The sequence below is a fragment of the Pogona vitticeps genome, chromosome 3 (genome assembly GCF_051106095.1).
Source record: "Pogona vitticeps strain Pit_001003342236 chromosome 3, PviZW2.1, whole genome shotgun sequence".
Taxonomy (NCBI): domain Eukaryota; kingdom Metazoa; phylum Chordata; class Lepidosauria; order Squamata; family Agamidae; genus Pogona; species Pogona vitticeps.
In genome coordinates, this window is record NC_135785.1 from 186,708,340 (window position 1) to 186,722,587 (window position 14,248).

Below are 14,248 nucleotides of genomic sequence, written 5' to 3' on the forward strand. Positions count from 1 at the left end.
ATGTTGCCTGATAGTTGCTGGGCTGTCAATGCTCCTTGCTGCCTGGTGCCTATAATCTGTGTTGTTGGTATCAGGGGTGTGTGAGTGAGACTGTGCCCTTCTCTCTCTCTCTCTCTCTCTCTCTCTCTCTCTGTGTGTGTATTTCCTATTTCCTTATTTCTTTATTTTCTCTTCAACTGTTAACAATTCAGGCTTCCTACTTTCTATGGAAATTTAGATTACTTTTGCTAACTCAGCAACCTGTGATCTTAGTAAATTATGGTGCCTTACACAAAAGAACAAGCCACCTACACAACTGCTATTTGAAGGTAAATTGAACAAGATACAGGCCAAACCATTTAGACTATGATAAAAAGAGAAGAACAGTATACAAACCAAGGTTTTTGCCTGCTTGCATGTGTTTTGTTCTGTTTAAGAAGACAAGCATATATTCACAGAGTCATGGGTGTGTATATACAAATACACACCAGGAGATGACTAATAATTCAAGCAGTCAAATGATTCAGTTGTTATGATTTATTAGCTGGAACATTTGATTCAAAACTGAGAACCACATCAGAGTTTGAGTAAACCTTTCTTCAGATGTCCAAGTTGCTAAAGGAAGACGTCCATCCAAGATGGACTGAAAACTACAGCACTGAACCCAAACGAGAGACACTTCCCTTCTCCTTCTGGGTGGCAGTGGCTTGCTTTCTGTATTTTCAGACCTGATTATAACCACAGTCATTGACAGCAGCAGTTCTCCTCCTCCTCTTTCAGTAAGACTGGAACTGCTACCACCTGCCAACAGACTGGAAGGTCAAGATGCAGTTAGCCTGAAGCTGTTGGATGGAAAAGTTCCTAAACTGCATTTGTTCCCGCACAGAATCTTCCAAAGCCAATCTATTCTAAAGAGACAAGCTAGGCTGGACATCTGAGGACAAATGGCATATGGATTGAGGGCTTCTACATCCAAAGAGAATAAGCAAACTTACCAAGATATTTTTCCCTTTCTTCTCTTCTTTCTCTGGCTAGTCTTTGCCTTTCATCAGTTTTCAGAAATCCATCCACAGCTAATAGGAAAAAAAGGGGGAAAAACTGTAGCAAAGCCACAAGTGTCTTAAAATGCCCATAGTAACTAGCATCAAATCTCCACTGAGATATGCCATTTGATGTATGCTGATGCATGCAAGTAATAGCATTCTGCCCACCTTTCTAAGAAGCATCTTACTAGAAGCTGAGTTTAAATTGTATAAATTTTTGTGAAGGGAATTTATTTTTATTGCTTCTATTCTCTCTCTCTCTCTCTCTCTCTCTCTCTATCTATCTATCTTATATGCCGCCCACTCTACCCAAAGGTCTCTGGCCAGCTTATAACAACTGAAATACAATTAAAAGATAAAACAATTAAAATACAATTAAAATAGATACTCTAAAAAATTGCCATCAGGACCCACGGTTGATGTTATTTCAATTAAAAGCCTTTTGGAACAGGAAGGTTTTGACCTGGCGCTAAAATGTCATCAGCATCGGCGCCAGACGAAACCTAGTCGGGAGAGCATTCCATAGTCTGGCGGCAGCTGTCAAAAAGGCCCTTTGTCTACCAGCTGCCCCTCTTACCTCTTTGAGGGACGGCTCTTTCAAAAGGGCCCCCTGGCTAGACCTTAACTGCCGGGTAGGCTCATATGCAAGGAGGCGGTCCTTCAGGTATCCAGGGCCCAAGCCGTTTAGGGCTTTATATGTCAAAACAAGCACTTTGAATTGAGCCCAGGCAGCAACTGGTAACCAATGTAATTTAATCACAATCGGCTTGATGTGTTCCCTAGCGGCTCCACCACTCACGAGCCCCACAGCTCGATTCTGGACCAGTTGCAGTTGCCGAACCGTCTTCAAAGGCAGCCCCATGTACAGCGCTTTGCAATTATTTATTTATTTATTTATTTATTTATTTATTTATTTATTTATTTATTTATTTATTTATTTATTTATTTATACATACATACATACATACATACATACATACATACATACATACATACATACATACATACATACATACATACATACATACATACATACCCAGCCTATCTGGTCAATACGACCACCCTAATCTATATGAGATGTTACCAGTGCATGCGTAACTGTCATAAGGCTCCGCTTGTCAAGGTAAGACTGTAGCTGGTACAATTTCCGCAGCTGAAGGAAGGCACCCCTGGCCATCGAGTCCACCTGCGCTTCCAGAATTAGACTGGGGTCCAGGAGCACCCCCAGGCTGCGGACCCTGTCCCTTAGGGGGAGTGTAACCCCATTCAGGGCAGGGAAGTGGCCCTCCAAGCTCTCTGGCAAAGCACCCACTAACAGCACTTCCGTCTTGTCTGGATTGAGTTTCAATTTATTAACCCTCATCCAGTCCATTATCAGGTCCAGACACCAGTTCATCACAGAAACCGCCTCACCTGGATTGGTGAAAAACGAGAGGTAGAGCTGAGTGTCGTCAGCATATTGCTGACTCCTCAGCCCAAACCTCCTGATGACCTCTCCCAGCGGTTTCATGTAGATGTTAAACAGCATGGGGGACAGTATCGAGCCCTGAGGAACCCCATGACATAAATGCCATGGGGCAGAGCAACTGTCCCCCAGCACCACCCTCTGGACATGGTCAGCCAGGAAGGAGCGGAACCACCGTAAAACAGTGCCCCCAACTCCCAACCCAGCCAGCCTATCCAGAAGGACACCATGGTAGATGGTGTCGAAAGCCTCTGAGAGGTCCAGGAGTATCAACAGGGTCACAATCCCCCTGTCTCTCTCCTGGCAAAAGTCATCGTACAGGGCGACCAAGGCAGTCTCTGTACCAAAACCAGGCCTGAAACCCAATTGAAATGGATCCAGAAAATCCGTTTCATCCAGCAGTGCCTGAAGTTGCCCAGCCACAACCCGCTCCAAAACTTTGCACAACTAAGGGAGGTTCGCCACTGGTTGGTAGTTAACCTTGGGTCCAGGTTAGGCTTTTTAAGGAGTGGTCGAATTACTGCCTTTTTCAAGGTGGTAGGGAGCACTCCCTCTCTCAAAAAGGCATTCACGGCCTCCTGGACCCAAGTGCGAACCCTCCTGGCAGATCTTCCAATTAGCCAAGATGGGCAAGGGTCGAGCGGAGTGGTGGTAGAACGGACAGATCCAGGCAGCCTGTCCACATCCTCAGGTCTCAATAATTGAAACTCATCCATTAATATTTGACTTAAGCACAGCACACTGGACACATCCTCTGATTTTGCAGTAACGGTGGAGTCCAACCCACTGCGAATCTGAGCGATTTCCTCCTCAAAATTAATGGCTAACTCATCACAGTGAGCTGTTGAGCAGTCCGGGACCTCCACTGGATTTCCCAGTTGAAGAAAATCCTGGACCACCCAAAACAGTTCTGCTGGACGACATTCTGAGGAAGCGATACGACTGGAGAAATATTGCCATTTCGCCAGCCGTATTGCCACGAAATAGGCCCGATAATGGGCTCTAAGTCGTGTTTGATCGGACTCCCAGTGGAACTTCCTCCACTTGCGCTCCAGCCATCTCCCCTCTCACTTCATCACCCGCAGTTCAGAAGTATACCAAGGAGCTGTCTGGGCTCACCCTGCATGGAGAGGACGCTTAGGTGCAGTTATGGTTCAAATGAAAACGACAAGCATAGCTTAGAATGATCGGTGTACTCAAGACACCAGGTTTCAATTCTCCCCCCCCCAAACAACAGGTTTACTTTACAACAAAAGTCTTAGCAATGGCTTAGTGAAAGAAGTTATTTTCTTGGAACATGGTTTAAAGTTAACTTGTTTCACTAAACTATAGTTAACATGATCCATTGTTTGTTACAGTTAAACTGTGATTACAAAACAGAATCAAAAGTTTCCAGAATTCTTCTGAACCAGAGAAAAGAGAAAAAGAAAGCACACAAGTTCAAAGTGTCTTAACTAAGCACTAAGCTAGGAAGGAGACTCTCCAGCCCATTGTCCTTCTAACGAGCCTATTCAGACCAGGGGGAATTGAAACCAAGGTGGAGGATATATCAGGGACCTCTTACCAACCCTCCTCAGACTGAAGAAGCTGCTTGGATGAGTAGCAAAACGTTTCAATCTGACAAGAAAGAAGTCCAGTTGCCATGACTCAACTTCCAGATAATCACACCTGGATGACTGAGAATCTTCACAGATACCTTGCTGTACTGTTTCCCTTTCAGGCAGTGAACGGAGTGAGAGAAGAATCTCTATTTCCCAATCTAAGCACTGGTAAAATCTTTGGCTAGGAATTAGATTATGTCATCCAGCCAGTGCATGGCTGTGGTTGGGGCATCAGGCTCACCATCCCATTTTTACTCCCTAGACCAGCATTAAACCCCAGTTGAATGGTACAGTACACATTATTGACCAGAAACCAGGAGGTTTTAAGTCTCTAGTGCCAACAGCAGAGAACCTATGGCAACAATCTCAAAATACACTTGCAGAACATATTACTCAAACCAATGAATTAAACTGTGGACTAAAACTGTGGTTGCAAACAATACTGAATGGCCAAGAATTATCTAGAAAAGGTTTATTCACTGTACAGTGATTTTCTATCTCTGTCTCTCTCTCTCTGATCATTAAAGTTACAAAAACATCATGCATCAAAATAAAAATAAGAGTAAAGCAGCCTATGCCTAAATCCAACTGACATTGATTGACAACCTCACGCAATTCCACACATTTACTCAGAACTCAGTTCTGTGCAACACACTTTCATACATAGGGGTGTAGTCTTAAACAAGGATCTATATCTTTCATAGTCTTCCACTTTCAGACCTTCAAAGGTCTGGATCCAGTTTTTAAATCAAACACACACTTAGGCATCCACTTTTAAAAAACTAAATACAGTTGTCACATTAGCAGCAATGCACCTCTGGTCATCTGTAATGCAATAGAAGACACAACTAAATTATGAAAAGCAATATTCTATCTCACAAATGCTAGGCTTCATTGAGAAATATGCACATCTCTAAAACCACTAACCACCACAGGTTTACACACACCTATGTCAAGCAAACAACAGGGAATTAGACAGAAGCGTACTTTTTAGGTAAGCTTGATTGCTATGCTCATTAGGCCTGTAAAAGTATGGAAGCAATTAAAATGATACAAACCATCAAGCTTAAAAATATTTAAAACCACGATAACTAAGTATGTAATCAAAATAGGCTCTTGTGTTGAACTTAAAAGTATTGTACAGTATATTAAAATAATGTTTCAGCAGTTTATGCATCTGCTAGTGATAATTTCTAGAAGAAAACATGTCATCACTGCCTTTCTTAGAAGTGTTAAGGAGATGCTTCATGAACATCCCTTCAGCAAGCTTAATTCCAGAAGAGAATGATCTAGCTGAACTACACCCGTTATTCCTGCAATAAGAAATTTGAAAAGGAAGGGTGAGACGGGCAGAAAAGAACAGTACGTACATTATAAATGAAACAGAGATGTGTTGGTTTTCTTTGTTACCATGTAAGAAATGCAACAAAGTAAAAGCATTCACACAGTAGGCAAGACAGATTTAGGTCAAAAAACATTTCAAAGGAAGGTTACATTTACTTTCTTGCTTATTCTTTGCTGAAGACTTTCTGCAGCTGCTGTTCTTTTGCAGCAAGATTATAGGAGATATACTGTACATCTGACACAACTGGCAGAAACAGAAAAGTAGGTGCAGATTATGTTACTCCATTATCAACACACCTGAGGACAATCCAAGAACATAAAAATAAACAAGTCTGTACACTCTGTATGCTGTTCTTGTGGAAGGGGAGGATTTCAAAATCCTGAGACCAAGTAAATTAGGTTACTCGAACTTATAGTGACCCTATGAGTGAGTGATCTCAAAATGTCCTGTCCTCAGTAGCCCTGCTCAGCTCTTGTAAACTCAAGCCTGTGACCTCCTCCTGTAGGGACTCAATCCATCTCATATTTGGTCTTCCTCTTTTCTAGCATTATTGTCTTTTCCAGAGAATCTTATTTTCTCATTTTGGCTCAAAGTATTATTGTTTCAGTTTTTTCACTTTTGCCTCCAGAGATAGTTCAGGCTTGAATTAATCTAGGACCTATTTGTTTGTCTTTCTGGCAGTTCAGGATATCTGTAAAGCTCTCTTCCACCACCATATTTCAAAAGGAATCAGTTTTTTTTTCCCATGTCAGCTTTCTTCACTGTCTAGCTTTCACACCCATAAATAATAATTATGAATACAACAGTGTGGAAGGTCTTGGCCTTGGTCTCTAGTGACACATCCTTGAACTTGACAGTCTTTTCTAAATCCTTCAGTGCTATCCTGCCAGGTCTGTCTTCTGATTTCTTGGCTGAAATCTCCATTTGGATTAATGACTGAATGAAGATATAAAAAACCTTTTACTATTTCAATTTGTTCATTGTCACTATTAAAGTTTTGTAGTTCTTTTGTAGTCATATTTGTCTTCTTAAAGTTCAACTATAGTCCTGCTTTAGCACTTTTTCCTTTTCCTTTCACTAAATGTCATTTCAAGTCATTGCTGCTTTCTGCCAGTAAGGTGGTGTCATCTGCATACCATAAATCATTGATGTTTCTTCCACCAAGTTTCACTCCCCTCTTCATCTGAATCTAGTCTGGCTTTCTGTATATGTTCTGCATACAGACTGAACAGACAAGGGGATAAAATGCACCCTTGTCTGACATATTTGCATATAGGAAACCATCCTGTCTCTCCATATTCTGTTCTAACAGTAGTTTCTTGGCTACAATACAAGTTACACATTAGGACAATAAAGTGCTGAGGCCATTTCTTTCAAAATGATCCATAGTTTCTCATTATCGTATACAGTCAAAGGCTTTGCTGTAGTTTTTAAAGCACAGACTGATCTTCTGAAATTGTTTGGTGTGCTTCAATAGGCAGCAGATATTTGCAATATCTAGTGTCCCCTTTCTTTCTTGGAATCCAGCTTGAACAATAGACATTTCTCACTTAGTGTAAGGTAAAAGCATTTGTTTCAACACCTTCAGAATCACTTCATTTGCATGGGAAATTAGAGTAATGGTCCTATAGTTGCTACACTCCTTGGCATTTCTTTTCTTGGGGATTGGAATGTATATTGAACCTTGCCAGTCTGTGGGCCATTGTTTTGTTTTCTATATTTACTGGCATATTCTTGTTAGGATTTTGATATATAGATTCAGTTTCTGTGGCTTGATTGGTTATTCCATCCACCTCTGATTATTTATTTCTTCCCAGTGCTTTCAGAGCAAGTTTCACTTCATCTTCTAGAACTGTACATTCTTCATTATAGGATTCTTCTTCAAAGGGGTCTGTCATCCTTGTACCCCTTCTGTATAGGTCTTCAGTATAGTTTCCAACTTTCCTTTATTTTCTTCTGGTCAGATAGTGTGCTTCCGTGTTGGTCTTTCAGCATTCCTAATCTAGGCTTAAATTTCTCTTGGATTTCTTGGATCTCCTGGAAGAGATCATTTGTTTTCCCACTTTTACTGTTTTCTTTTATTTCTATGCACTGGCCATTATAACAGCTCTCTTTGTCGCAAAGAATACAGTTTGTCCACTTCCTGCCTGCACAGGCCGTTATAGCTGTGCCTTCCCTTAATACGTCAATCCATCTCATGCTAGGATCTTCTTTTTTTCCTAATGCCTTCCAGTTTTCCTAGCATTATTATCATATGACCAAAGTACGACAGACTTAATTTAGCCTCTAGATGAAGATGGTATTCAGGGCTTTCAACCAGCTCCTATTAGAACTAAATGAAATTTTATTCCGTTCCAGCCATTTGCACTGCAGCTTCTAAAATGTTACCATTCATTGTCTACCTCTCAGAGAGCTTCTCTTCTACTTATGTGAAGCCTATGTTACATCCACAAATTGAGAAAATATTGGGAAGCAGAATTCTACAACTAAAATCACATCAGGTTTTTAATCCTTATATGAAATGCAGAATATGCAACGTATTTCTATCCTCCCCACAAAACAAAATCCTCAAGTTTTATAGTAAAGCGGCCAATCTCTTCTTGGCACAGTTCTAATAATTACCTATGTGGCAATTACTATTAATAATTTCAAGTATATAATCCAAAAATCTAGCAGGGACATCTACAAAATCTAACAATGCTCTACGTGTTTGCTAGACTGGAAAGTGTATTCCATTTTCTTGACAGTCGCTCTTCTTTGAAGTACCAAGCAAAAACAGGGTTGCCACTGAAATTTTATTTTTCATTTGCCTGACTTTTCCTGACCAACATTTGTCAGTTTCCCTGACCACCATTCAAATATAACCACAAGTTAAAAAATGATAGGTCATGTTGCATTAATGCAAGTCTTAATGAAATGTTTCACTCTACGATGACATAAGTCTTAACTGGAAAAATATTTGTCAAAGTAAGAGATTTAATATCAGCTTCTTTCAACATTAACTGCATCAACATGTTTTGCAATTGCACCAAAAATTACACCAAGATACAAACTTCAATTCAAGTAAACTCTGAATGCTAACCAATGACATAACATTTTTGTTACTATTTAAAACTACACTAAAAATTATATAAACATTCTATCCAAAATGGTTTCTCTGAAGCCACATTACGAAACTTAGTTTTGAAATCAAGTTAGAAATTAGAATACAAGTAATCTGTTTTTAAAGAATACATATTTAAGGTATAAAACTATCGCTTATACAGTTCTCTTTTTTATTCTGTAACACTTTTAGTTTCTCATCAATTGTTTCCTCTTCCATTTTGACATCTTCTCCCAGTCTTTTTATTTTAAAATTTTCAAGATGTTTTATTTGTCCCTCAAGTTTCTTTTCTTCTTTCTTCTGAATTTCTTCTTGTTACTTATGGTGTTTAGCCTTCAAGTTTTCTGTGTAGTGTGCATGAGCATGCCTGAGTGACTGCAACAGATACATATCATTTACAACAGATGCAAGTCCTTCACAGTTCAAGATAGCATCATAAATCTGACGTTGACAGACAATAGTTTCTTCATGCAAGTTTTCAATCAACATTGCCTTATTAACTGAAGCATTACCATGAGACAGGATAAGGCACATTTTGACAACAGTCCACAGGCCTGAGAAACTTTTGTTGCACATCAAAATACCACTGTAAAATGTATTCAGTCCAACTTCCCCATCTTGAACTATATTATTATTGCTGCTTTTTATTTTATTATATTGTTCTTTTTCTATTTTTATTGTTAGCTGCCCAGAGTAGACATGTGTCTAGATGGGCGGGGTATAAATTTAATAAATAAATAATAAACAAATAAATAAAAATTCATCATTTTGCAACATATGCTTGAATTGAAATTTTGCAGCTTTTCTGATTTTATGCAACAACTCATTAGCTTCTTGATTAGCTTACAAAATTCTTCATACAAAAAAGGTGCCAATGGATTTTGGTTGTGAAACCTTTGTAGAATCTCCAGCAATCATTTTTCTGAAAGTAATTTTGCACTTCATGAGTGGATCTTGCATTGCAGCTTTTATACAAATTGCAGGTTTACGGTGGGGGAATTTTGCTTCTTCCACATACTTCTTAATGTTGTCAAAAACAGTCATAGCTCTATTAAGGCACTCAACATTCTCCAACCACCTAGTGGATCAAAACTTCAGGGGAAATAGTGTGCTTCCAGTCATAGCAGTGTATGATGCCCTCCTAGCTTGGGAATCTTTGAACAGATAATACATGTTGCGTAAGACTGAATTCAGGTCCCATTTCACTGCTTGCAATCCTGTTTTAAAAGAGCCATGTACAACATGAAGGATACAAGTTCCAAAATCAATCTTTTCCTTTGCCTTTACAGTCAAGGTTGATTTTAATTTCTTTTAGTTTTCTCAGAAAAAGGTGATTTACATTTTCCCCATCTATGGATACAGTATTTGTAATAATTTTGCGACTGATAAAGACGACATGCCTTCCTGAAACTTCTGAAGAAGGTCTTCAGCAGTAGTAGTTTGAAGAAAAACACTGGTTAGATACTGTGTGGAAACTTTATGACAGTAATAATCTCAAAAATGAACCACTAAATCCATCTGTCCCTTTTGAACCACCTTATTCAAAGCTTCATCAAAACAGATAAATAACATTTGGCATTGTTTCAGCTCTTTCAGTAAAAGATCAGAAAAATATGGTGCCAAGCCGAAAGGAACTACATTGCTTTTGTTTTTCCAAGATGAAGCTGTTGAGCTATCTGAGAACATTCGCTTTAATAACTCACTGATGTTGTTACAAGAGTTAAATGATGTCTTCTTCATCACCAGTTGTAAAACCCACAGGCACTCTGCTGTCCTAACACAGTCCTTGATTACATAGGCAGCCATATTAGTTTGTGTGGTGGGTAATTCTTCGCCATTTTCATCTCTAATCATGTTTTCCAGTTTTTGCAGGGGCTGTCCCTTCACCCTCTCTGGTTTTACTATATGAACTTGTACTTGGCTTTGAACCTAAACATATTGCAATGGACTGCTGACTTGATTTAATTTTCAGGTTCTTCTGATGTAATGATCCTCGTACATGAAACTCCACAGCTCTAATTCACATATTACTTAGTTCAAACATTTTGTGGCACGCTCTACAATAACCTTTGCATTTGTCTCCAGCAACTGGTGATAGCCATGGAACGAAGTCAGGATGAAGTTTGAAAACCAGCCAATGCATATTAAAAACTGTCCTCTTAGAAGCCATCTTCAAAATGTGGTTTCAGATACAGCCATACACAGAACCACCTGGCTGACACCAAGATGTTAGCAGATTTGTTTCCTGGCAAGTAGGAACTTTTCAAAGCTGGGAAACTTTACTTTCACTTTCTGGTTCCAGCAAGTGTAATGAGCAGATCAGCAGCAAGAAAGGAGGTGGCGTTTAAATGCTTGCGGATCATTCCTACAGTCTAGAGAAGGAGACAACTCTCATTTGCAGCATTTATGCATGGGAGAAGTCAAGGAAGAGGAGGAGAGAGCTGGTACTCTAAATTCCAGCAGGAACAAGCAATCACATTTAAAAAAAATTTACTTTGCATGGTGCAAAGTACAGTGGTGCCTCGTATAACGTATAACGACAAATCCGCATAGCAATGCGGATTTTGCAATCGCAAAAGCGATCGCATTGCGATGTTTCCTATGGGGAAAAATCGCGTTGCGACTTTTCCCCATAGGCCCCATTTCCCCCCAGCTGACCGGCGGGTGCTTTTGAGTGACTGCGGTGGAGGCTTCCCCGGCGGTCACTCTGAAGCCAGTGCTGCCCAGCTGGGGGGAGAAGGTTCGGAGCGCCCGCGGTGGACGCTTCCCCGGAGGTCGCTCTGAAGCCTGCGCCGCCCAGCTGGGGGAAAATTGCCACCCGCAGTGTTTTCGCACCTCACTTACCGAGGCGGCAAAAATGGCAGCCGGATGGGGGATTCTTCGCTTACCGGTGAGTTTTTTCCCCAATAGGAATGCATTAAACAGAGTTTAATGTGTTCCTATGGTTCCCCCCCCCCGCATAGCGAAGAATCCAGATAGTGACGTTAATCCTGGAACGGATTAACGTTGCTATGTGGGGCACCACTGCAGAAAGTACTAGTTGACTTTGAAATCCAACAGCAGCAAAATGCAGTGTGCAATTCTGTGCTGAGATTAGCATTAGACAAAATGTCCATCCCATACACAAGCTTGACCCCAAAACATGCTTATCTTTATGGAAGTTAAATGCAGTGCTAGCAGGAAGGGATGAAAACAGACTTTTAAAGTTTGTATCTTGCTAAACGTTTAAACTAGTCTTGCTTTGCAAATGCTACAGGCAGACCTTGGAAATCATGAAGGGATAGAGCTCAACAAACACATTAGGCTGGTTGCTGGAGCAGAGAAAAAGGTGGAGCTGGAAAAGTGCATCATTAAGATTTACTTGTATACTGCTACTTCTCTATTCCTGTTATCACAAGAACAGATCATGTTCTTGCAGCAGCAGGTCAAAAATCCACTGCTTGAATGTATTTTAATCACAATTTCCCTGACTTTCCCCAATCAATTTCCATTTCCCTGACTTTTCAGAAAGCGGCAACTCTGAAAAAGTTTACTGTTATGTGCTGGCATTTCCTTTCATGCCTTATGTTCAACATGTGTACAGCCATGTCAGTTTAGATTGCTGTCTGCATTGTCTTTTGATTCCACCACTGACTTTTCTCTTTGTGATTTTATACCTTCTTGTCACATCAAAGGGTGCTTGTTCTTCAAGGCTGCAGCATTTTAGTCAAAGGATGCCTCATGCTACGAAAAGTATCTGCAGGTTTTCTTCTTGTGTCTCTCACTCTTATGCTCGGCAGTAACAAACTGTTACATACAGCACTGATGGTACCTGTCTGTCATGGGTTTGGAGGGAAAGTTCCATCCTATGGGGAGTGGAAGGCGGGACATCAGGGGGGAGGAGCTGTACTGTATATATATGTGGAGCTTGTGTGGAGAAGTTAGGAGAAGCTGGAGTTGGAGTCTGTGTGTCAGACTGAGTACAACTGTGTGTCAGTTTGTACATACCTGATAGGTTCAGGTTTCTTTATAGGTAGCCAGAACTGATAGGTTCAGGGTCTGTGCTTTACTTTAAAGGGTTCTGTGGGAACCAAACTGTTATATGTATATGTTTGGGACTTTGCCACGTTACAGTATCTTATTTACTTGATCTTTTTATTTACCCTGTTTGTTATTTAAATAAACCTTGTTCTTTTGTTTGTTAAAAATCCATCCCTGGTCTGTGTGACTCCTTATAGGGAATGGTTGGTGGCAGCTTAATTATAGTGTGGCATACTCCAGTAGGTCTGGGGTTGTCACATTGATTGGTGTCCAGCGTGTGGGATACGACTGATCCAGTTGTCCAGTGGTCCAGCAAAGCCTTGGCAAGTGTGCCCAGAGCAAGGGGGGTCTAGTCAGGGACAATCTGAGGGCGCGTAGGTAATCTTCTAGGCTTACCTCACGGGGAGGTGCGCTAGTGGAAGAACGTGCACACTCAGATTGGTGACTAGATTAGGGAGCTCTGAGGCAACCCGTTTTGGCGGGAAAGAGCTGAGGCAAAGCTGTGTGAAGTAACAGTGATCTAGCCTGTCTGCTGAGAGGCCTAGCAGAGGGGGTGGATTCTGCCTGGCAACAGTTGCAAGTTGGTGCTGAAGGAACAGCAGCAATCTATAGAGGGCTGTTTCTGAGGCAAAAGGAAAAAAGTCGTCGCTTTATTTTGAGGCTTGACTTTTGAAGGCAGCCTGTTCTGGGGGGGATTATGCCCTTGACTCGAAGCCAAATGGCAGAAATGGGGGATGAGAGCACGGGAGAACTGACCCCAGAACTCAGAAAAATGCTCCGAGCCCAACTGCATGAACTGAGGGTGAGGGAACTGGCGTTTGAAAGGGAAGTGAAACAGAGACTGTTGGAAGTAGACAAAATGGTGTTTGAGCTGAAGAAGATGGAAATAATGAGTAGAAATAGGAATAACAATAATGGTGAAGGGAAGCCCTCAGACATGAAACCACAAAGACCTCAGATTTTGGAGGGAAAACCAAAACCAGAGGAGAAAGACTCCAAGTACAGCAGAAAATGTTATTTCTGTCAGGGAAAGGGCCATCTAATCTCAAGGTGTGAGAAATGGAAGCAGCTAAAGGGAAATTTGCCTCATGATTTGAGTGGAACCAAGCCAAAAGCTGTGTTCTGTGTCCAGACAGAGCAAAGCTCCTTGCCATTGAGGGAGCCTGTTACCATGGCTACTCAATCTGGAACAGTTACATCTGCTGATCAGGCTGGGGAAAATGGTCCTCTTGTGGAGGTCAAGCGCTGCTTACTAGTGAGAACAGATTCACAATTGTTTGAGACCGCAGGGGTGGACGTAGGAATACTTGACCATCAGTATAGGGGGCTAAGAGATACTTGTTCCCAGGTGACCCTGTGCCATCCAGATATTATTCCTAGGGAGTATATAATCCCAAATGAGAGCCTGAAGGTGGCAGGGATTGAGGGGCAGGTGATCTCACTGCCAGTAGCTGAGGTACCTGTGTGCTTTCAAGGCTGGAGGGGAGTTTGGCGGCTAGCGATTTCATCGACTCTGCCAGCAGCCGTGCTCGTGGGAGATGACCTGGCTGAACATGTGAAACGGGTGCTAGTGATTACACGTTCACAAGCTACCACGGGGACAGTTCAGGGGGGTACTGTCGAGCCCGAGACGGAAGCAGATGAGGGTAGTCCCGAAGCTGTGGTGGAAACCTTAACCACAGACAGCAAATT

The 14,248-nt window shown here is 41.3% G+C and overlaps 1 protein-coding gene across 17 annotated transcripts in view; it reads right to left on the bottom strand.

Annotated features, from left to right (window-relative positions):
* The window catches only part of MAP7D2 (MAP7 domain containing 2), a 95,151-nt gene that overhangs the window by 37,992 nt on the left and 42,911 nt on the right, over window positions 1-14,248 (bottom strand). For all 17 annotated transcript variants that reach the window (XM_078390425.1, XM_020789195.3, XM_078390435.1 and 14 more), the window contains exon 2: window positions 975-1,052. In XM_078390425.1, coding sequence (XP_078246551.1) covers window positions 975-1,052 — 78 coding nt within the window. The remainder of the gene's footprint in view (window positions 1-974; window positions 1,053-14,248) is intronic.